Below are 24,128 nucleotides of genomic sequence, written 5' to 3' on the forward strand. Positions count from 1 at the left end.
TACATCATATATCCGCTTAAAACATCTCAATATTTTCACAATTGCACTTATAGCATCAAATATCAATTATCTTCACCACCTCTCCTCCATCACTACAATATACCCTCACATAATATAGACTATATCCTCATTACTGCTTCTTATTATGATGCTATAACCACCATCCATCTTTATCTATATAATACCATATACCCTCACTATCTCTATACAATCATATACCATTATCGATATAATACATATAATAGTACCCTATACCATCACTCACTAAACATTACATACCATACCTCATTATAATATTATCATAATACCATCTCTCTTCACACATCGCTCTCCATATCTCCCATACCATATACCATCACTTTCAATATCCCATAGCATACTTCATTATCCTGACCAGTCTCAAGAAAATATCATATCCCATACCATATATATAGCATAACATATCTACGGATTAAATAATGCCAAATACTTTACATATCATCCTTCCATTCACGCGAAAGTATTATTCTAAGAGCATCACACATTCCTATGGACGCTAAAAAATTACATTTGGTATTTTACATTTTGCGCTACTAATTCACTTTTCATTTTTACCCACATACTTTTACATTTACTAATTCCATACAAGTAATACTGCATAACTACACCTAAACCGGAATTTTCCATGCTCTTATTCCCGATGACATGAATATGGCTTTGCTAAACATACATCCATCGTATATATCACTCATCGCATAGCCTCTCTCTTATTACCGCTTACTTAGCCGCCCAGCTAATGTGACTTGCAAGAGTGGCTGAACTTCTTTCTTGGACAACGCGTTCCGATAAATCATGTGACAAGGGTAATAAAACAATTAATTGCATGGACTTATTAGCCATAATGTGCCAGCAAAATATAGTTTAATTTGTGTTCTTCGAAAAACATGTCATTTGTTCATCAAAACGTGCAAGTTAATATACTGCGGAATCGCAACATAACCCTACGAATTTCGGAAGCTTACAATTCCGTATGCTATTTTAGAAGGAATCAATTTCTATAATAGATAACGAATCAAGTTAGTCCGGACATTAATTTTTAAAGAAGAAAAAGTAACTGCTACGAAGAAAACGAGCAGGATGTTTATCCAGTAGTACAAAATATGGGATGTGACTATTGTAGCGTCCATAAAGTGTTTTTCCATTTTAGCTGGTAAAATGGGGTCAATATCCACTGTTTTATTCTCAAGCAATCATTCGCTCATTCGCTGCACCAACTAAAAAAAAAAATCTTCAAAATCATTCCATCCGCAAATAGCAGTATCAAAGAAGTCGTCTGATGGCCCTAATATATCCTCGGTAAAACTCCTTGAAAATTCCATCAAAAATTCTTCTGAATCATTTAATATTGTCGTTAAATTGTCTTTAGAGGTGCTCTCTTCTATTATATGTCTGTCATCAATATTCTGTATTGCCTTACCAAATACTCTCCTTCCTATTTTTTCCATTGATATAATGATGGAAAAGTAATAGGAGTTCTGCCAAATTTGGGTAAGGCTTCTCGACCTTTCTTGATGAAAATTATCAAATATCTTTTTCATCTCTTTGAATGCAGTTCTCAGCGAAATACAACCATCGTGCGGACCTTCGATGTCCCCAGAACGTATATTTTGATTTCTGGACATATTTGTCTGCATAAATAATTGGATGCTTTTATTTTCCATACGTTGGAGAAATATGGTGTAAATCTGAATCAATGACCTAAAAGAGCCCACGTAAAAGACAAATAAGGCATTGTTTAGACGTGGCCATTTTTGAGAGAAATACGCGGAAGCTGAGGGCAAACTACCATCGTCTAACTTAAAATAACCTTCAAGAACTTTGAAACACAATTGTAATGTGTTCAATGGAGCCAGGATGCTCGCATTCAATATTATCGGATTGTAATCTTGACATGTCAAAGTATGAAGATTTGATAAACTCGCTAGCATATGAAGGGTTACGTGCCATAGTTGGAGTTCGGTGAACTCACTACCATCTAAATTTGATATATCTAAGTAAAAATTCAACGGCTTAAACACATCCATGGTGAACGATTTCAAGTCCTGAATAATAAGGGGAATGTTGGGCGATACTTTGTGAGCGTGAATTTGTTCCATGATACTTCTTAGTTTCAATGTTGTTTTATAAAGAAGTATATCATTTTTTGAAGAGTAATTTTCCAGACGCACCTTGTCTACAAAAGCATCACTGATACGTGGTGGAATTCCTGTGGAAAGTGAAATTTTTACGTCTGTGAATAATATCCATAGCCATAACCTCTCCAAATAAGGTATTTCCTCTATTGAGTAAACTTTATCCATGAATAAACGCCGAAGATCTTCATTAAGACCCATATAAATAGCTGTGTCAATTGTCAGTCCATGAAGAAATATGCAATGTGACTGATCACCTCCATCGAGACCTGCAACGTTTATATACAAATAACGAAGAAATAGAAATTCCACCCGCTCAATGTAAAAAACTTTAGCCGAAACGAAGGATGTTAAGACTTTATGGAAGGTCTCAACAGCTTCTGAAACTTTACTCGGGTGAGATGTTAGGCACATAATTGCCGTCATTACACCCACTTTGTAATAGTTTTTTTTGGTGTCTAGATTAAGCGCAATTATTGCATGACAGCCTGTTTTGTTATTTTTTGGACCTTTCACAAAACAATCTTGCAGGTTTTTTAGTACTTTCTGTTCATTTACGATTTGGTAGCTATGATAAAAGTCACTGGCAAAAAAATCTACCAGATGTTGCCGGAAGTCCTCATAGGTCGGAAGCGATTCGCATAAGGATTCGACAACACTCCGTGAATTCGAATTCTGTGGGGTAGTTTCGATAGAACTAATCTCTGACAAGGTTGAGTAGTGATGTTCTCTCTTCCAGCTGTTACGACGAAGCTTTAAGACTTTCCATATCTCTTCCCTGTATTTAGCAAAAGTATTGGTTTGGGTTGCTAGTATCGCTCGATATGATGTTGGCCCATATATAATGTGTCTATTATGCTTTGAAGATAGATACCTCATGTTGTAAAGAGGGTTTTTTTCCTCTTGGGTGTCAGCGTCGGATTGTTTTGTTATGTGAGATTCGAGTTCTTCAATACGACGGGCCATCTGGAACTTTGAGCATCTCCTGTATTTTGCCCTAAGGCGATTTTCTTCTGAAGTGTCATTTTCTTCGTAATTACATTGTTTTCGGTTTCTGGAAGAGCAACTTCGACAAAACGGTCTTGCTCTATCACATTTAAGTTTTCTCGTTCTACAGAAGTAACATGACTTAGCAGGCTTTCTTCTACTCTGTCTACTCATAGTGTTCTTTTTTGATAAAGTTTCCGGCCTTTTCATTTTCTATCAATAGTCAAAAGCAAACCGATTGCAGGCTCACTCTTTTACAAATTGCCCCGTTTCTGTGGTACTACGGCTGGTGGACTGCCATATATTCCATTACTATGCATATATAGAAAACAAATACGTACTTTTCCAAAGTTATTAATTTGAGCTTGAAGTATACACCCATCTTTTCATGATTTTCCAAGTTTTCCGTTTTTTGACTATTCCCGCTTCAACAGGTATTCCATACATGAAAGATGTACAATGTTTTTTCGTCACCAAGGTAATTTTAAGGCTGAAAACGACATGATAAATAATATCCATTTTATTTGTATTCCCGCTTCCCAGGTGCTCACCGCTGCCCAAAAATTATATATAAGAATGCTTTCTGGAATTTGATCCTAGTGGTAGAAGGCCATATCTACTAGACCAGCGCGTAGTAATTTCTACACTATTTGCAATTGGCCTGTATTAATAATGTCTGCGAAACAGGATAAAAGCGACATAAACGGTATCGAGAACAAACTGAGAGCGGCTAATAAAGCAGACCTTAACGCGAATGTATTACCTTCTGATATTGACGTTCCCGATGGGGGATACGGATGGTTTGTTCTTCTGGCTTTTGTTCTATACAATTTCTGTACTTGGGGAGCAAATTCCGGTTATGCTATCTATTTGGCATATTACTTAGATAACAATACGTTTGCTGGCGGAGATAAGTTAGATTATGCAGCTATTGGTGGGTTGGCATTCAGTAGTGGACTTTTATTTGCTCCTGTTATAACATGGCTTTACCATGTATCTTCGGTTCAAGTCATTATTGGCTTGGGGATTTTGCTTCAAGGAGCAGCTCTTCTACTAGCAGCTTTCTCTACAAATCTCTGGGAGCTTTATCTAACGCAGGGCGTCTTGATTTCATTTGGCTTAGCATCTATCTTAATACCTAGCATTACATTGATCCCGCTGTGGTTCAGAAAGAAAAGATCACTGGCCTCTGGGATAGGAACTGCCGGAAGTGGCTTAGGAGGTATCGTATTTAACTTAGGGATGCAAAGTATTCTAGAAAGAAAAAGTGTTAAATGGGCACTTATCGCTCAATGCGTTATATGCACATCACTTAGTGTCATTGCACTTACGTTAACTAGGACAAGAACTCAAGGCACAAGCCAGCACAAAAAGTACAAGTTTAAATTGTTAGATTGGGATGTACTCTCAAATTTCGGGGTTTGGTTGCTTTTCGGGTTTGTATCGTGCGCTATGTTAGGATACGTCGTTCTTTTATATTCCCTATCTGCTTTTGCCATGAGTTTGGGCTATACAAGCAAGCAAGGCTCATACGTATCATGTATGGTGAGTGTAGGCTCTTTGGTAGGGAGACCAATCGCAGGCTATATCGCTGACAAGTATGGACCATTGACAGTTGGTATGATATTGCATCTTGTCATGGCTATTCTCTGTTGGGCTATGTGGATACCATGTAAAAATCTGGCCACTGCGGTAGTCTTTGGATTGTTAGCCGGTTCTATTATGGGAACAATTTGGCCAACAATTGCTTCTATTGTTGCACGCATTGTTGGTCTCCAAAAACTAGCTGTTACTTTTGGCGTCACTTGGATTTTTATTGCCGCCTTTGCCTTAGTCGCTCCAATAATTGGTCTGGAGCTTCGCACGACTGACACAAATGGAAATGATTATTACCGGACCGCAATCTTCGTAGGATTTTCGTATTTCGGTGCGAGTTTATGCCAGTGGTTATTGAGAGGATTTATAATAGCTCGAGACCAAATTGCTGTGAGCGAGGGTTATTCGACTGATCAAAACGAACTACATATAAATGTTAAAAGTTCACATTTCAGCAAATGTCTCTTCCGTTACCGACAATTACCAAGGAGAGTTTAGATACTTCACTTAATGTTACTGCTGCTAGAACAATATGAAATTTGCCGATAGTATCATTATATACACATTTTTTTAAATTCTGACCTTTTGTAGGACTATTGCTAAATTACTTACTGCTCATAGTGGTTCTCGAATCTTTAATTAAAAAAAAGGAACGCGTTATATCCAACAAAAATATAAAAAGGATATAACTTTCGCTCGTCCCATTATCGCACATTCCATACGCGATTTGAATATATATATATATATATATATGATGAGAATCGTTCTAACATTATTCATAAATACAATATGTTCGCCAGTAGAGACTGAGAACTGGGTTCATAAAGCAGAGTATAATATCTCATTTAAGTACCTAGGGTTTTGTATCAATATTCGAATGAAATAAATTGCATGCGATATAATGGTAATGCCATTTTGACAAAAATACCAAAAAGGTAGCCTTCTATAGCCCTAAATATCCAAAAAAGTATCTTCTACGCAGTATATGAGCAAAGTTAAGTCTAGCAAAGCACTTGTGATGGAGTTATAGTTTCCATTAAAATGAAGCGGTGAGCACTGATATTGCACTGAGTGAAGTAAACTCTAGAGAGTTTGGTAATTGGCCATTTCGTGGGCACACATGACATCGTTGTACTAAACGATTTGATTGCTGCCCCAATGTTCAAGCATAGTTAATCATTTCTAGATCACTTGATAACACTACTGTGTTGGAAGAGATTCAGGTACGAATTATTTTGTTAAATGTGTGCCTAAGACAGATTTTACTCTTCCCTATGCGTCAAAGATTGATGAACATGATTCCTAAATCATCACGAACTGACCGACTATGTTGAATAAAAGTATTTGCTGGGCCTCCAGAAGTATTGTTTTGAACTTGTAGAATTTTTATTAATCATAGTAACTTAAAAACGGCATTTCAGGAATTGCGTCAGTAAAATATGTGGCATCACTTATTCTAGAACGTATAGTTTTCTCCCCTTATCTAGACATATATAAAGGATCAATATTTCTAACAGTGAGTGGTGATTTTTAACATCCTACATCTAGAAACCATACAAGACAGAATGCAATACATGTGTTGTATAGCACCTTAAAATCTGGCATAAACTACGCCCTGCTTTCCTATTTGGGAAACACTGTTCTTTCGTTACTTAGGGCACGCTATAATATGCTTGTTATACATATATCAAAATTCCTTTTTAAAACAGAATACCAAGTAACTTTTACCTTAATCAAATGGCCTCAAAATCTCCTTCTTGTAAAATTAATCATCTAGAACCAATAATTTTATTATTATCATTCGCAAGCAGCAGGCCTTTCAATAAATGGGTCAACAAAAAACTCATAGATAAGCTGGATTCAAGGAGTAACCAATCAAATAGGTCAATTTCTCGAATGTGGTATATAGTGGTCATAGCGCTGCTGCTGTGTATAGTTGACTATCTCTACAGTATGATATTTTTTTCAAACCTGCGACAGTGAGAAAGTGGGTAGCCAAGAGATGGATGGCAGTTTGTACTGGCGCTACTAAGAAATCTTTACCGACCACTCTGTCACGGTATATAAAAAATCCCCAACCATATCGCATGACTTTCGCTTGCCTTGACAAAAGAAACGTTGTTAAGGTTATTCACTGAAGGGCTAGCCAGATTTAAAGCACCCTTTTCTTTTCACGCTTACTGCCATAACTTGTCGTAATCTGAAAGATTTGTTTGTGGCAACATATACCTCACTACTGCTTTATTGATCAGCAGCGGTTATATATTGGCCGCTAAAAGTTCTTGACACTAGGCCTGTATGGACCGAAGGTCCCCGATCTTTCGTATCATTCCACTTATTTGAATCTGCGAAGCTAAAAACTCAATTTTCAGTCCCTTGCCTTGTGCCTTCCCAAGCAATATGTTTATACTTTAAAATTGTTCTGGAAGAATTCTGTAAACTTTAAACACGTGCCTAAAACCTAGTTTTCAATGAGGCAAAAAGAAAGGCAATATTTTTTTGGATGAAATTATTGGTGTCGTAGGGCTCGTTCTTGACGTGTTAGAGTCAATGTAACAAACAAGGAGCTAAAAATGACTGTCTACGTGTCAATAGACCCACTAGCCCCACTGTGGGATTTCTGCTCTTCGCTATTATTTTAAGATACAGTAGCAAATGTTGTGATTTCGTAAACTGATATGCTTGATATTCTTCGAGAGAGTTTGAGCATAGAATTATCATTTTTAAAATGCCTAGCCATAGTTGGTCTCTCGCGATTTTATCCAGATAATGATTTTTTTATTTTTGGTACATTAAGTAGCCACAACCGTATTTCCTCCCTTCTACTTGAGCACCAACATTACGAAGGAAAATGCTCAAAAGAGAAAACTATCCTAGAGTTTATCGCGGCACTTATTGCTCCTAAATTTAGTTTTACCTTTGAAACGGCCTATGTTCTTTTTTCCTTTTAGCGAATGTAATATCTTTATACTTGCCTCTACGCTGCGATATGCCTATTTGATAATAGTAAACATTTTCTTTGTTACCTTCTGATTCTTCGTCTAAGCGACTTAAGTTTTGTAGTAAAGGCGAGGGGTTTTGCTAAAGCAATAACTCTATAAACACGAAACATTTCTCTGTTTCACAAATCTATGAATTCTCCTCTTGATTTATTGTAGTTGAAAAGTACAAATTCTATCAAGCAAGATTGAATTAATGCTCGAAATATCTGAGATTTATCAAAGACTGATTTTTTTGCTTATCGATCGTATGAACTGTTCTTGTACAACATTGACACCTTCTGTCTATACATTTATTTGCTGTTACTGTTACTCATCTTAAGTTTCTATCTGTCCTAATGTGATACATACAGAATAATTGAGAAGGGCTACTATATTCTCGATATCAACACTTTTAACTGATGGAAGACCTCACCGAAAGCATATGAAGAATTACATACGCAGATGTGGCAGCAAAAATAATACCATACTGTTGGTTTCTGTACTGCTTTGACTGCACTTGCAAGGAACCAATTCCCCGCATCTCCGTACGCATTTCTTATATAATCGAAATGGAGCTAAAAGTTTAATAATTTTATGGGAATAGAACTGTCTAATAATAACGTAATTCATTCGTTATAAGTAAGGAATAAAATTTGGTAATTACCGATCCCATAGTTCTGTGATTGAGCCTGAAACAAGTTAATTTAAATGAGCCCAAGTTACGGTGATGATGTAGAAAATATCTAACATCCACATGAAAATCCCATATAATCGCTAAGAGGTTCAGAAGCTTCAATATAAAGCTTTTAGCTAACGCTTTTGCAGATATGAATGAAACCTCCTAACTTGGGCCTTTCTTAAGCATGGGACAGCTGTTTCTTGTGCATAGAACGTCTGCAAGTTTTCTTATTAAAATCAAAGGCACGGTAGATCGCACGGAAATTACAGGCACGCCCACTACGACACAAAGGAGAGTACTTCAAATACATATCGTTATTTTGTACATATGAAATTAGCTTGCTTAACACACCCTGCATAAAAGAGCACAACTAATCCTATCAAGTATTATAGACTGCGATAGTACATTATCTAAACAACATTGGTCTATAATGATCGTTTAGTAATTCTGACGTGTTCTTCGATTTGGTGGCTTTTACATATGCTCTCGTTAGTGTTAACCCAAAGTTATCATGTCTGTATACATCATAAATTATTCTGAAAAGAGTCAATTTCCCGTATTGCTTGCGTCCTCCTGTGGAATTGAAACCTCAGAATACTAGGCCGCATCTCATACATGGGTTAATATAGCAGGGCACACAAAAGCATCATCGCAGTCATCATCCTGTGTCGTAGGTCATGTGACAGTGTCATTTGCCTTATCAGCTTATACGTGACTTTCATACCAACATTTATATGGACTTGTTGTGGGAATGGGCTACCATATAGTCATTTACTGTATGGCAGCATTTCCCATCAAGAGCAAGCAAGCATTTGTCTGAGAGATAAAATAAAAAAGGGTTACAAATATTATTCCAGCAGGTGGCATCTGGTGTTGAATTCCTTTCCAAACACAACGGACTGCCGAAAATTGCCAATTCAATAATATTCATCACGCTTTTAATTCAATCAGTGTTCAAATGCGGGTTCAGTGGAGCCTACCCACTTTCAATTTTCATGCCTATGGCTATTTACCTTTGAATAAACATTAGAGTTAACCTTAGGTGCAACACTAATGCCAAGACTAGCCCAACAAGGCAAATCACCGTTAGTAGCCCATTCGCTTGAGAAGGTGCTGAGTGGGGAATTCTTGGCACATTTGAAGATGATCCCCTCCCGTTACTATGGCAACCATGCTTCCTTCACTAAGGCCACTACTATTATTTTTTCAATCTGCATCCGCAGCTTTATCATTGGCATATTTGGGGGTCAGTGGACACCGCTAGATATGGCGGAATGATCATATAACAATCATCTATATTTTCTTCCAACAATTTGAATAGAAGATGGGTAATACAAGCTAAATATGATATTGCGTGTTATTAGAGTTAAATAGCTGGACCGGGTCCAGAGCATTTACACTCGTATGGTCCTTAGACCATCTTAATTGAATAAGAAATCGTTCCTTATAAGAGAGATTCCAACTTTTGTGCTCCTCCAGAATTAAAGAAAATTCATCCACTAGGGAGATCACCATTGTTGGAGGTTGAAGACAGGGAAACTAGTAAGAAAAGGTGTTTACCGAGTCGGGTGTCATATTCTAGTACGTTTTGCAGCATTTCGACCACTCTCACGTTTTAATGAGCGAAGACTCTGACATTACCGATCAAGTCAATTAGTATTTGTTATATTGAAGGTTTATTGTGACCACCTTTTATGATCGAGTTCGTTCTGTCAAAGGTCAAGGATTCCGGTATTCTTTTCCCTATCATACTGGGTACGAAATGTGGCAGACAAGATTAGTCAAGCCTATTCTGGCGGTTAGATGAAGAGTCAATTAGATTTTCTAGAGGGTGAAACCAAAAAGAACAACGGCTATTTGGTCGATGACAAATGAGCGGTACTGATATTCTAATTTCTTCCCCCTTGCAAATGGCATTTGAGAGAAAGTTTGCCAAAGCTGAGGAATATTTCGTCATTGCCAAGTGGCTGGAAACCATAACATCAGAGGACTTGTATGCCGTTTCGAAGGAAAAAGCACGCGCTTTAGACACCTGATTTTAAGCCATTGTTTTTATTTCGTTCGTCTTTTATTCATTGTTGTTAGACTTTGATGCATATAATGTGTACCCTTTTTGATCGGTAGGTCATAGTAGAAAACGTTTATTATTAACTAAGCTTTGATTAGGCATAAAACTGTCCGCTTTTATTCTGCCCCATTCAAGAGCTCTTCAATGGCAGAATCGAGAAATGTCCCCACCGGAAGCGGGCTCTTGATGGCTGAACTGGTTACGAAGAAACCAGATCTGTAAATTTTTTGTCTTCGTAATGCTTTTACGGCACTTCTAGTTCCTTGTACCAAGTAGTGAACCCATACTCTCTGGTGATTTTGACTACAAGAACCACTTTGCCCACAGTTGGGCAAAACGGACTCGGTAATCTCACTCTGCACAAGCGTTCGTGAAGATGCCCTAATCTACATTTTCTTTCCCTTGTGTAAACTAAACCGTATCGAGGTTCTCCTTTAGTTGATTATCAGTCGTTGTACTTAAAGTTATAATTTTTGGTTTCGATAGTTATACAAGGCTGAGGAACAAGAAATGATTTAGCAGTGAATTTGGGAATATATACATATACCTTATATTAAAGAATCACAATCAGATCAAAAGCAAATCTCGTTTTCAGTCATGACCATATTCATTGACATTAACAATATATTCATACACAAAAGCAATCGCTGACATGTGAGAAGACGCAGAAATATGCTCGTTAACGGAGTGAATGGTTCTCAGTTGTTGTAATGGAAACACACTAGCAACAAACCGATATATGTTTCTGCTTAAATCCCAGTAATACTTTGTATCGGTGTTTCCAGAGAACAAACCACCTGTGACGTAAACCTCGGCATCTTTATTATCAGCCAGAATTTCATTTTGAAACAAGTTTTCGACAGTACCTGCAAAAATATCCCAAACATGTCCTGAAGTTGGTGACACTGGAGCAGGCTCTAGCATCTTCTCATAAGTCAAAGAAATATGACCTAGTTTTGTTTCCGGAATGATAACTTCATCATGGTAAGCCAAACCGTAGCCATGTTTTTTAGCAATAACTTTAGCCCAATACAAATCATTCTCCACAGTTTCGTTCACTGATGAATGAATATCCACTCTATGATTAATAACAAAACTAGTCAACCCTGGCAATGCGTTAGCCTTAACACCACCGTTGATTATATCTACGGCTCTAGTTGTTCTGATCATATCACGTAGGTCACGACGAGAACTAGCAAACTCTGTTAAAAGTTTCCTTTCATCCTCATCTACCGGGGCTTTTAGAATTGCGTCTTTGATGTGGGGTGGCAGAAAGGTGGAATGTTCGGCAACACATTGTAGCACATCATATATGGGGTTATCAAGCGAGAAATCGTAATTAAATGGATCGTTTTCCATCATAAAAATCAATTCTGATGCGACACCAATGGTAGTATGATCAGGTTGAACGGATGAATGACCACCATGGCCGTGAACAGCAATATTAACATCGACATAACCCTTCTCAGCATTTACAGCTGCGGCAACATACAGATTATCTCTGAATTTCAAAAGCCCAGCACCCTCATCCATAATGGAAAACATACTGTTTGGACCATACCTTTCCAACAAAAGCGATGCCAGAGCTTTAGCGCCGAAAAACCCACTTGATTCTTCATCAAAGCCCATGGACAGGATAACAGATCTTTTTGGTTGGTAACCATCAAGCAGCAGTTGTTCTATACCTTCTAATTCAGCGAGCAATAAATTCTTACAATCAATGGAACCACGACCCCAAATATAATCAGTTTCTGGATCATAGTGACCCGAAAATGGCGGATAATCCCAAGAATCCCATAATTCTCTGTTAACTGGGACGACGTCTTGGTGTGCCATAAATAGTATTGGTTTCAAACTTGGATCGGAACCCTCCCATGTATACAGCAACCCTAATTTGTTGACTTTTTCTACCTTCAAATGAGAATGAACAAGAGGAAAAGTCTCTTCAAAGTATTTGTGGAGTTTGAAAAACTCTGAATAATACTCTAGATCGCTGTCTGGCTGTGGATTGACGTCACTAATTTCGGTAGGTATCTGAATAGCACCAGACAACTTCTTTATCGAGTCAGTTTTAAATTGCTTGTCGTTCAAAATCAAATTCACAGACTTATTGAACGACGGATAGTATGGTTTGGATTTTACACAATGTTGAGAAACAGGGACCTCAAAGGTTGAATTTGACGCATTACCGGTAGAACGGCTTATGTAGGCAAACCCCAAAGTCAATAAGCCAATTAATGGTAGAACAAACTTCTTATATTTAGAGTGGGCAGGTGCTGGCTGTCCAGAAGGGCGTTCATCTTTGATTGAGGCGTGCTGAGGTTCTGACATATTTATTCTTGATGTAAATAAAACAGCAAAATATCAAGATATTTTAGTCTCTTGTATACGCTTGGTTTTTTGCACCTTTCCCTTTTGGAATACTTGAATTGACCACATTAAATATTGTTACTGATGGTTAATAAGTCAATAAGTCGATTCTCCATGCTCGCTGCTCCTTGAATACCCCTTGCGGAAATCCAGATTTCGAGGTTGCTTTTCCCCAGGGACCCTGGAATAAAAAAAAAAAGGCAAACTGTCTGTTCCCTTAACTCCAATGATTACGTGCCCTCTTCACCTGAGTCGTAGCAGAAACTGGCTGGTGCCAGGTTGCTGAAGAATAAACAACTTATTTCGCTTCCGCGTGTGAAGCTTCTTTTGTTTGAGTGGCCATACCTCTCGAGTTCATTTACACACTAACTGGTTATTCTAGGACAGAAACTTTTAAATCCAGAGACGAGCTCTGAGACTACGTACAGATTAACAACGAACACTCAAGTATCTTGAGAGTACACAGCTCCAATCTCGGCTGTGGATATCTCAATGCGCCGGATGAGATAAGCACAACATCAGAAAATTTGGATATAAATTCGTAGTTTTGCAGGAATTGAACTTAACAAAAACAGGATGAAGAGTCTCATACAGATAACCTTTTCCTAATACGGAGCTCAGTATCTGCTGATACAGTAGAAAATTACTCTCAACGATATGACGAATTGCTTTCAGAATATTACCCTAAAGCTCAAGTTACAACAGGAAACCATGAATCTACTCGAACTAAAATCCCGCCATCGACAATGGAACGCTCTCCGGATTTGATCACACACATCCTGTGAATACCGCCAAAGCCTTTTTAACAGAGTATCCGGTATTACCTTATTTTTATTTTAATTGTAGGATAACAAAGCGGGGTGCTCGTAATTTAATATCAGGCTTCTTACTCTTAAGATTTCGAACATGATAACTACGAATTGCTCTACAACTGTTCGAGTCATGCTGACCACATTAGGATGACCACGGTCCTCGAATGCCTCAATATAGCAGCAACGGGATGTTCTGCGGATCTCAACATGTATCATAACAATGTCCCTGTATTATGTGAAATTACAGGCAATAATGCCACCAACTTTACAACACAGCTGTAACTCAATCTTCTCACTCCAATATCATTCCGTCTTCTCATAAAAAAGAAAATTCTTGTCGGGAATCTTATCATCTGTAATTAATTCAGAAAGACAATTTACATAAAAAGACCTCACGCGTTTATGACGCAAGTGCCTATCACAATTCTCTTGTTTGCTAAAACTCCTATATCATCTTTATTTTCTGTCGGAGAGTGCTTTACCCTTCTTCCCGTACTCTAAGTACTTGAGTATACTCTCTGGTGTCTTATCGCACTAGTATCAGATACGTAGCTGTCGCATTTGAATGTAAACGGCAAAACATCGTGCGGCACCATACTTGACGACTTGTGGCTAAATTACAAAACACATTAATAGTAGTAAATGGTTTATGGCGCATGCTATTATAATGTGAACGAGTAATGAGATGCCGATAAATAGAGTACATGGATATTTAGCTTAATCCAAATAAAAAAACCAGAACTCGATTTGATGACGCGCAACTACACGTATGGTATCCTGCTGTGTTGTTCTGCTCTTGCGACCCTTTCAAAAGTTATACTTTCTTTTGACTCATAGCGTCGTAATGTCTTCTATCAACTTAGCGTACTACTTCCGTGCAGATATTTTACGAAATACGACTCAAGAAAATTACCATAGAAATACGAAACCATTATACATACACTTCTCTTGACGTGACTATAACAGTTCCATGTACCCATCAAATGTTAATGTATATAAAGCGATAAGGCAGTGCTACTGAGTAACACATATTGACCTACCACTACATAATGAGCACGCACTTTCCTAGCTTCAATGAAAGAGCTATAAACAACGGAACATTACACAAAACATACTAATTCGCTACCACTGCCCTGACTATAATAACCGAATTATACAAGCAATCACCGCAAGAACAACAATCATTTCCTATGTAATCTTTTACAGCCTAACACAAGGCCGGGCTAACTAACTCGTCACCGTTGTATCCTTTAGCCCACTTCATACTAGCTCTACTGAGAAAAAACCTTGATCTGCATGAATTTAAAATCTTGATTTACACTTCTCCAGAAATGGTGCCGAAAAGTCCGCTTCGATCTTCGGGTTGCCAATTGCCAAGGATATTATATATTTAGTAAGGTGTCAATTTAATACTGCTCATATCTGGGCGTATTGCGCATATTTCTTACCAAAGCTGGATATATATATCTGCGCACTAGCATTCAAGGGCAACTGCTGAGCAAATACGCTTTCTGAGATCTTGCTAAAAACTGCTCAAGTAAAAAAGCACATTCTCCCATACCGTCTCTTGCTTGATTATATAAATCATACTGTCATTACTGATGGTAAGTTTTTACAAGAAGAAAGCCGGGGGTTGTCTTAAGATGTCTCGGATTGAGTTCGGCCAATCAAGGAGAAATGGTTGAATTAAGAGATTTGATTTTAGATAATGGTCTTCGCTGTATTGGCGACGCAGAATCTGAACTATATGCCGAGTTAACGAAGAAATCGCAGGCGGCTACTCCTTGGGCATATCAGAAACAGTATGGTAAGTTTGTGACTTACCTGATCGTTGTCGTAATCTTTGTGTGTTTTATCAAGAAGCTGGTAATTAGGTATTACGATTCAAGCGAAGAATTTCTTCCGGATAAGAACAATTCAGTGGTAACTCTTCCTTTATTTCTATCTCGAATCGGGAAAAAGCTCGCTGCACTCAACAGATGTATTTGCTATAGGAGATTCCCGACGTTCATTTTTTCTAGCTTGGGTATTCCAACCTCTGTAGGCACTCTCATGGTTGTGCTAGCTGTTACTTTATATACGCTTCTGTATTGCTTCGTTCCACATCCGTTTTACAGGCCCTGTGCTGGATTTGGCTCACCGCCTCTTTCTATTCGTGCAGGTATTATGGCAGTGTCGTTTGTGCCATTTTTATTTGCTCTTTCCGGAAAAGTCAACGTTATAGGTTGGTTGGTTGGTCTCTCCTATGAGAAAATTAACATATACCATCAATGGACGTCCATTCTATGTTTGTTTCTTGGTTGGGTGCATGTCATTCCCTTTTTACGTCAAGCCCATCATGAGGGCGGTGCTGAAGGAATGCATCAACAATGGAAAACAGATGAAATGTGGAGAACTGGTGTTCCGCCCCTCTTATTTTTGAACTTGCTGTGGTTATTTTCGTTGTCTGTTGTCAGGAGATACGTTTATGAGCTTTTTTTACAAGTTCATTGGATTTTAGCCGTTGGATTCTACATTAGTCTTTTCTACCACATTTATCCTGAATTGAATGCTCATATGTATTTGGTCGCTACGATCGTAGTGTGGTTTGTACAATTGCTTTACAGATTGGTTGTAAAGGGTTATCTCAGGCCTGGTAGAAGCTTTATGGCTTCTAGCACTGCAAATGTCACTGTGGTTGGTGAAGGATGTGTGGAATTGATCGTTAAAGATGTGGACATGGTCTATTCACCAGGGCAACATATATTCGTAAGAACAACGGATAAGGACGTTATTTCAAATCATCCATTTTCTATCTTCCCCAGTGCAAAATATCCTGGTGGAATAAAGATGTTGATCAGGGCTCAAAAAGGCTTCACCAGAAGCCTGTACAAAAGCCAGGATGAGACCAAAAAAATTCTTATTGATGGCCCTTATGGCGGAATCGAAAGAGATGTTAGAAGCTTCACCAATTTATATTTGATCTGTTCCGGTTCAGGTATATCTACATGCTTGCCATTCCTGCAACGATACGGCCCCTTGTTGCATAAGACCAACTTGGAAAATATCAGGTTGGACTGGATAGTAAGACACAGAGAGGATGTATCATGGATCGACGACGAAATTCGTACTCTTTTGGTCGATTTACGCACGTTGTTCTTGAGTGGGAACGTTGTATTTAGAATTTACGTGTGTTCCAGCTCAGACACTATCAAAACTCTTGCACAACCTACGAAAATTGCCGGCAGTGAATCCGATATGGCTAATAAAGAAGGTGCTGATTTTAACCAAAATGACACTGAGTCTGTTTTAACTTTAAACAAATCTGGCAACGAGTTTGGGGAGCTTATTACCGTTACCTATTGCAAGCCTGAATTAAATCAGGTCATACATGACTATCAAATCGGATCCAAGAATTGTTTTATTTGTTCAGGTTCTGACAGCTTAAGATGTGCCGTGGGAAATTCTGTGGCAAGGTTACAAGCCAAAGTCTTCTCTAGCAAAAGTGTTGAAGAATGCTATTTGCATAGTGAAAGTTTTGGTTATTGATAGGAGAAAAGATACCTCAAAAGTGTTTGATGAGGACACGCCCCTTATACAATAGAATGCAACCCTGTAAATATTAGTGTCACTTTGGTAGCATCAAATGTAATTGCGATTCTCAAGTCCAGTCGGTTCATAATTTAAAAATTCTTGTGTCACCCCGGATGTAAATAAATAATAATTCATCATCGGGTTTTACTTTCTTGTATCTGTAAGATACACTAAAAATTGTTGTAAACGAAAGTAGTAGTGAGCAACAATCTATTTCTTTCTTTTTTGATCGTTAGAGACAGTACTACTCTTGTTTTATTCTCAGCCGACAATACAGCCGCATTAGTTGAAAGTGAAAAGCATATTACTTTTATTATCCATCCTAATTAAAAATCGGTCAGGAAATGTACAAAAAGCTTTACATTACGGCCCATTCTTGCGACTGTTTATCATTTACTCTCCGATTGCCTTAGATCGTTCTATTTGTTCTACATTTTTGTTCCAAGGTACGTGATCTTGTTTTTTCGATTGTGTGTTATTTAACTTGTAGTAAAATCTGGGCTCGTGTCTTAGACATCAACTCGACATTTGTCTCTTCACAAAACAGATTGGTCCTGTCAACCCTCAAAAATAGAGACAGCATGAAAGGTGGTTGGTGGCCTCTTTCTATTCATGGTTTCCAACTTCAACCGTGGTATTACGCGAAGAAGTTAGTATCAGGCTACAATTTCATAGACATGAGGCTGGTACGTATATTTCCCTGCTAGTATTTTTGGTTTTCGTCAGAATGGCATAGATACTGCAGTGAGTGTTGTCATTATTGTCACTCTCCGCCCTATTTTCGGATTACTGCACTAGTGGTGACACGGCCGCTGGAATCCCTGACAGGTGCATAAACGACTAGAGCACTTATTGTGTAGTTTTCGAGTCGAGTAAATCTTTCTTAATAAAACACCGACATGCATTTTACGAGACCCTGTTTTTCAGAAGGAGATCGGTTTTTCCCTTGGAAAAAGGGGAACATCGTCATAGGAAAGGGTTATTAACTATATATAAAGTGAAAAATTCGGTCTTTAGCGAGATACAGATTATAATTTGAAGAAACAAGTAACGACAATCACAAATATGTCTGTTTTTATTTCAGGTGCCAACGGGTTCATTGCTCAACACATTGTCGATCTCTTATTAAAGGAGGACTATAAGGTTATTGGTTCTGCTAGAAGCCAAGAGAAGGCTGATGACTTGATGAAGGCCTTCGGTAATAATCCGAACTTTTCTATGGAAATCGTTCCAGACATTTCAAAATTGGACGCGTTTGACAGTGTTTTCCAGAAGTATGGTAAGGACATTAAAATAGTCTTACATACAGCATCTCCCTTTTGTTTCGACATAACCGACAATGAACGGGATTTGTTAATTCCTGCGCTGAACGGTGTTAAGGGAATCCTAAACTCTATCAAGAAATATGCTGCCGACTCGGTGGATCGTGTTGTCCTGACGTCTTCCTTTGCAGCTATGTTCGATATATCCAAAGAAAGCGATAAGTCTGTAACATTCAATGAAGAGTCTTGGAATCCTGCAACTTGGGAGAATTGCCAAGTTGATGCCGTCAATGCTTACTGTGGTTCTAAGAAGTTTGCTGAAGAAGCTGCTTGGAAATTTTTGGAGGAAAATAGAAATGTTGTAAAGTTCCAATTAACTGCTATTAATCCAGTTTATGTCTTTGGTCCGCAAATGTTTGATAAAGATGTGAAGAGGCATTTGAACACATCCTGTGAGTTCGTCAACAACTTGATTCACTTATCACCAGAGGACAAAATACCCGAGTTTTATGGTGGCTATATTGATGTTCGTGATGTGGCAAAGGCTCACTTAGTGGCTTTTCAAAAGAATGAAACTATTGGTCAAAGGCTGATCATATCAGAAGGTCGCTGTACAATGCAAGATATTCTCGATGTTCTGAACGATGACTTCCCCGTTTTAAAGGGTAAGATTCCCGTCGGTAAACCAAAGACTGGCGCTACTTATAACACTCTTGGTGCCACTCTCGACAATACCAAAACAAAGAAACTACTGGGATTTAAGTTCAGAAATTTGAAGGAAACTATAAACGATACCGCTTCACAAATTCTTAAATCTGAGGGCAAGCTATAACTAAATACATATGTAGACATTTGTCAATATATTATCATTTATTACCCATTACATTTGTTTAACGCTGTTCACGGCTTATTACACTGTGAACCCCGAAAGCAAACCGGGAAAAGAGAAGGAATGAAAAAACAATACAGAACATCAAGTTGAACATGAATTCTGGAAGCAAATAGCACCAAGAAACACCGCCAATAATGACCGGAGCAGCAGCAACAGCAGCAGAGAACTCTGCTACACAATTGGAGTTCTACCGAAAAGCTCTAAATTTCAACGTCATTGGGAGATACGATCCCAAAATAAAGCAGCTGCTTTTCCACACACCACATGCCTCATTGTATAAATGGGACTTTAAGAAGGATGAATGGAATAAGCTAGAGTATCAAGGTGTTCTAGCAATATATTTAAGGGATATTTCACAAAACACGGATCTTCTACCAGTTTCGCCCCAAGAAATGGACATTTTTGATTCACAAAGTAGCAGTAATAACATTCCAACAAGCAATGGTAATAATGGCAATAGCAGTAACAGTGGGAACGGGAATGGAAGTAAAAATAACGATTCATTATCCTATAACTGCGGTAAGACCTTAAGCGGGAAAGACATATACAACTATGGACTGATCATATTAAACAGAATTAACCCTGATAATTTCTCCATGGGTATTGTCCCCAATAGCGTTGTCAACAAGAGGAAAGTGTTTGATGCTCAAGAAGATGCACAAAACCCAATAGAATGTATGGGAGTAGAAGTAAAAGATGAATTAGTCATCATTAAAAATTTGAAGCATGAGGTCTATGGTATATGGATTCATACAGTTAATGATAGACAAAACATTTATGAACTAATTAAATATCTTTTAGAAAACGAACCAAAGGATTCGTTTGCTTGAACATTAAATTGTCTATTCAAAGAAAATATTGTTATAATGATGTACTTTAATACAATATAAATAATCTTATATATATATATATGTATCATAGAATATGATAACTTTATTAGGAAAACTATGAAATTGTGGTGGAGGAGGGTGTGCTACTTGCGCTTTGTTTCTTCTTAGTCACCCGTTTCTTTTTAGGAGCTGGTGTGCCGCTATCACTCTTTTTTGCGTTCTTTCTGGGTCGTTTGGCCTTCGGTTTATCTGAATTATTCCCATTATTACTATTATTACTACTTGCATTGGTGTTGCTTCTTTTATTCGAGCTTTTTATGGCTCCACCATTCTGCTGCTGTTCCAAAGCCTGCTGCTGTCTTTGTAAAAGCTGTTGTTGGGGAGTTAGTGGTGCTGTCATTGATATCCTTGCGTTGAAAGGAGTTGGATTAATATTCGCACTTAATGCTTGCTGCTTTCTTTTTTCTTTGTTTATTCTCCATTGTTCAATGAATTTTAGTCTACTAAATTGATTGTTATCATTACCCATAGAGGATCCTACTGCGGCAGCTGCTGCCGCTGCCGCCAAAGCTACTTGGTTGCCATTGGCGAGACTATTATTCCTTGTATTTGATGCAGAATTCGAAATAGATGACGAAATTCCACGCATTCCGTTAGAATTGGAGGTCGCAATTTCCATTGCATTTTTGGTTAGTGACACTGCAAACGTTGAGTTTGTTATTGTTGTTGTGCGTTCGTTCATTATGAGCATTAACTGTTCATAGTTCGAACTGTGCTGTGGAAATTCTTCATGCTCTTCAATGTGCCCCACAACACCCTTTGTGCCTTCTCTAGTAGACTCAGCACGGTGATTATGAACGAAATTATTTTTCGAGTCGTCCCAATGTGGTTCCGTGAAGGCCTTTTCTTCTAGCATATCTCGGTGTTCATAAGGATTTAGTGGCACGTTTAGTGACAAGTTTCTTTTAGTCAATGTCAATATCTCAGACTCAAACTGTTGATAAATACTATCTGAAAATCTGGCGTGATCAGCATAAGACATCATATCGTAATAGGTAGTTAAATCATTAGGCTTCAAAAGTGTTCGATATACTCTAGGTCGTTTGAAAGATGAGTTTTTCTTGGCCGCATTTGCGCTTGCGCTTGTGTTCGTGCTTGTTGCACCACTATTTGGTTCGGATGGTTGTTGAATTTTGCAATTGTCTTGTGTGTTACCAACATTGGAGGGTGAAGAAGAAGATGGATTAGTGTTCGGCTGATTTTCTTTAGGGGTTACGTCCACCGTATTTGTATGGTCGTAAACTTGCAAAATAAGGTTTCCCTCATAAAACTGAATATTACAATCCCTCAAGACTTCCATAATGGCATCTGGGATTCTACCTCTAGCAACGTACTCTAAAAATTCTTTCAAAGTTTCGTTGTTCTTGGTCAATATTAGGCCATCGCTTGTCAGCTCGGGTTGCTTTTGTTGTTGTTGTAGCCTGTTGTTTGCGGGAGCACAAATTTTATAGTTATTCTCGTAGATGTGAAATTCAAAACTGGGTCTATATTGTTCATATTTTTTCAAGATCGAGTCTGCATCCTCCACGAAGTTATAAAGTCTTTTGGGCCTCTTGTTTAAAGTCATTAGCATTTGATAAAATTGAGCCTCGTAGTTTTGTAACGCCTGCTGTTGTTTTTGTTGCTGTAGTAGCTTTTGTTGTAATAACAACCTCTGTTTCTGCTGCAATTGCTGTATTTGTTCCCTGGTCAAAGTTCTCACACCTTCATTGACATTATTGTTGATGTTGGCTTTCATAACAGGATGGTTTACGGCGGCAGCCGCAGGATTCACTGGTTGTGGCACATTGACTGGACTTCCTGGTGAACCCATGCTGGATGGAGTGGCATTCACAGGAATGCCGAAAGCATGAGGATCGTTTCCTGGCGGACTAGCGGCACTCATACCTAAAGAATACAAGTGCAGATTAACCGTTGCTAATCTTCCCGATTCTCTTTCGAAGCGCACTTATCATATTCTTCTCATTGCACAGCTATAATCATCCTAATATTTCTTCATGATTGATGTTTGCCAAATATCGCCAACGGGGTAACCCCTAAAATTGGAACTGCAAGAGTAATAGCATTAGAAGTAGCTGATGTATATATGGGCTACATAACACAAACCACTATCTCTCTCAAGATAACATGGATACAAACATAGAATATTGGGTCATATATATAAAAAAATTTCACTAAGATAAAATTAAACAGTAGAAAGAAAAATCACAGGGGGAATAGCCAAGTAAAACAATAAAAAGGAAGCCGGTTAAGAAGTAGCTTTCCACATGTCTTGCATACCAAAAACAGAAGTGACCACACCAGACAATGCAACGTATTCCTCGTTGCTAGACAAATAGCCTAGGTTGTTGAGGACTATGAACGAGTCTGCAGCGTCCCAGACCAGTCTTCTCAAAGCGGCATATCTGTCTTGATAAGCTTTTCCCAACACTTTCTTGTGATCTTCCTTCTCGCCGCCTTGGCCTTGCGATTTGGCACTTACGAATGCAGTGATCTGAGATTGAGATGTTTGGATCTTGCGAAGATCCATGACCAACCCACTTAAAAGGCCGAACAACCAACACCAGTTGGACCAACGGGGTACCTTCTTACCGGTAAGGATGGTCACCGGGATCACTTTTAAGATTCTTAAAAGATTTACTTGGTCCAGTGACAAATACGCAGCAAAGAAGACGTTTTTCAAAATGTTACAGACTCTAATAACGTTATCACTAGCCAATTTGTTGTCGTAAAATTTGGCAGCAGCTTGCAAGTGGTTCAAAGGTTTCAAAAACCTCAGGAACTTCCTTACAGTAGTGAATTGAGTTTGCAATAGTCTGGCCAATACTGACGAGTTCTGTACAGCTAAAAACCTTGCCAAGTACTGTAGCAACCTCAAAATCTTTTCTCTACCGGCCGAGCCATCTAGGAATTTGACGAACCTCGTCACGGAAGGATGATATACTACTGTATCGCAGACCATGTTGATTTAAATTACTTATTTATGCTCTTTGAATAAGCTTACAATGGAATGAATGGCATTTCCGTTGTTGGAGTCATTTCCCTTTTATAGTGATAGATGATATACCCATCGTCTTCGGGTCTTCCGGGATAAATGCCGACGCGTAATGAAAATTGCAATGGAATTGGTATTAGTTTTGGTATTGTTGCTACGCTGCGCTAGAAAAGAAGCCAAGGCAAAGGTGAGATGGGGTATTATGACATCGATGATGTGCTGGCAGACGCGACGGACTTTCCCTGTAAGTTTCAATATGATATCCCGGGTTTAGGCTACCTGGAGAACAATCCAGGACGACCTATGTCTAAAAACACGAAGCTAAATCTACCACTGTGGTTGGCAAGGATCCTGGCAATTGTAGGTGGTGACGACGCTCTGGTAGATGAAGAGCCCATGCCCTTTGTTGAACTTTTGCCGCCAGACATGTTTTCTACGAAGGTGATGAACGCGATCAAGACAGATCCTGTGGCTCTGGACTTGCATTCTATAAATTCGCATTTTTTCAGTTTGGCCATAAAATGGATAACGTTGTTTAGTGAGAAGGAACTGGCCAATGTGGTCAGCGAGTTGCTTCTACAACGGGCGCAGGAACTCAATCATCATTCTAGTAGTTTGGCAGTAGACATTAATGCTGATTCCGTTGGGAAGAATTCAGCAAACACTAATATATCAACGAGTACTTTCTTGTTAAAACTCGACGAAATGGAAAAGGACATATATAAGAAATCTCACGAGTCATATAAGGACACCAAGAAGTGGATGTTTCAAAAATAACACATTTTTTATTTAGAAATACACTATAAAATATAATAATATAAAAAAAGGCAATAAAAGTTTAATATTACGTTT

At 38.3% G+C, this 24,128-nt stretch overlaps 9 protein-coding genes across 9 annotated transcripts; 5 read left to right on the forward strand and 4 right to left on the reverse strand.

Annotated features, from left to right (window-relative positions):
- Window positions 1–1,253: 1,253 nt before the first annotated feature.
- Window positions 1,254–3,368, reverse strand: DI49_2254 (uncharacterized protein; the record flags this gene model as incomplete). The annotated part of the gene is made up of 1 exon (XM_018365389.1): window positions 1,254–3,368. The coding sequence occupies one exon, from the start codon at window positions 3,366–3,368 to the stop codon at window positions 1,254–1,256; it is 2,115 nt and encodes a 704-aa protein (XP_018221644.1).
- A 462-nt stretch (window positions 3,369–3,830) lies between these two features.
- On the forward strand, window positions 3,831–5,252 carry MCH2 (Mch2p; the record flags this gene model as incomplete). Its single annotated transcript, XM_018365390.1, has 1 exon — window positions 3,831–5,252. The coding sequence occupies one exon, from the start codon at window positions 3,831–3,833 to the stop codon at window positions 5,250–5,252; it is 1,422 nt and encodes a 473-aa protein (XP_018221645.1).
- A 5,821-nt stretch (window positions 5,253–11,073) lies between these two features.
- On the reverse strand, window positions 11,074–12,813 carry DI49_2256 (M20 family metallopeptidase; the record flags this gene model as incomplete). The annotated part of the gene is made up of 1 exon (XM_018365391.1): window positions 11,074–12,813. The coding sequence occupies one exon, from the start codon at window positions 12,811–12,813 to the stop codon at window positions 11,074–11,076; it is 1,740 nt and encodes a 579-aa protein (XP_018221646.1).
- Window positions 12,814–15,341: 2,528 nt separating this feature from the next.
- FRE7 (putative ferric-chelate reductase) lies at window positions 15,342–17,192 on the forward strand (the record flags this gene model as incomplete). The annotated part of the gene is made up of 1 exon (XM_018365392.1): window positions 15,342–17,192. One exon carries the CDS (start codon window positions 15,342–15,344, stop codon window positions 17,190–17,192), a length of 1,851 nt encoding a protein of 616 aa, XP_018221647.1.
- A 1,110-nt stretch (window positions 17,193–18,302) lies between these two features.
- GRE2 (methylglyoxal reductase (NADPH-dependent) GRE2) lies at window positions 18,303–19,331 on the forward strand (the record flags this gene model as incomplete). The annotated part of the gene is made up of 1 exon (XM_018365393.1): window positions 18,303–19,331. The coding sequence occupies one exon, from the start codon at window positions 18,303–18,305 to the stop codon at window positions 19,329–19,331; it is 1,029 nt and encodes a 342-aa protein (XP_018221648.1).
- A 194-nt stretch (window positions 19,332–19,525) lies between these two features.
- On the forward strand, window positions 19,526–20,221 carry DCP1 (Dcp1p; the record flags this gene model as incomplete). The annotated part of the gene is made up of 1 exon (XM_018365394.1): window positions 19,526–20,221. One exon carries the CDS (start codon window positions 19,526–19,528, stop codon window positions 20,219–20,221), a length of 696 nt encoding a protein of 231 aa, XP_018221649.1.
- A 115-nt stretch (window positions 20,222–20,336) lies between these two features.
- SPT20 (Spt20p) lies at window positions 20,337–22,166 on the reverse strand (the record flags this gene model as incomplete). The annotated part of the gene is made up of 1 exon (XM_018365395.1): window positions 20,337–22,166. The coding sequence occupies one exon, from the start codon at window positions 22,164–22,166 to the stop codon at window positions 20,337–20,339; it is 1,830 nt and encodes a 609-aa protein (XP_018221650.1).
- Window positions 22,167–22,529: 363 nt separating this feature from the next.
- Window positions 22,530–23,243, reverse strand: PEX11 (Pex11p; the record flags this gene model as incomplete). Its single annotated transcript, XM_018365396.1, has 1 exon — window positions 22,530–23,243. The coding sequence occupies one exon, from the start codon at window positions 23,241–23,243 to the stop codon at window positions 22,530–22,532; it is 714 nt and encodes a 237-aa protein (XP_018221651.1).
- Window positions 23,244–23,468: 225 nt separating this feature from the next.
- On the forward strand, window positions 23,469–24,053 carry PSF3 (DNA replication protein PSF3; the record flags this gene model as incomplete). Its single annotated transcript, XM_018365397.1, has 1 exon — window positions 23,469–24,053. The coding sequence occupies one exon, from the start codon at window positions 23,469–23,471 to the stop codon at window positions 24,051–24,053; it is 585 nt and encodes a 194-aa protein (XP_018221652.1).
- Window positions 24,054–24,128: the final 75 nt, after the last annotated feature.

Source organism: Saccharomyces eubayanus, chromosome XV (genome assembly GCF_001298625.1).
Source record: "Saccharomyces eubayanus strain FM1318 chromosome XV, whole genome shotgun sequence".
Classification (NCBI taxonomy): Eukaryota; Fungi; Ascomycota; class Saccharomycetes; order Saccharomycetales; family Saccharomycetaceae; genus Saccharomyces; species Saccharomyces eubayanus.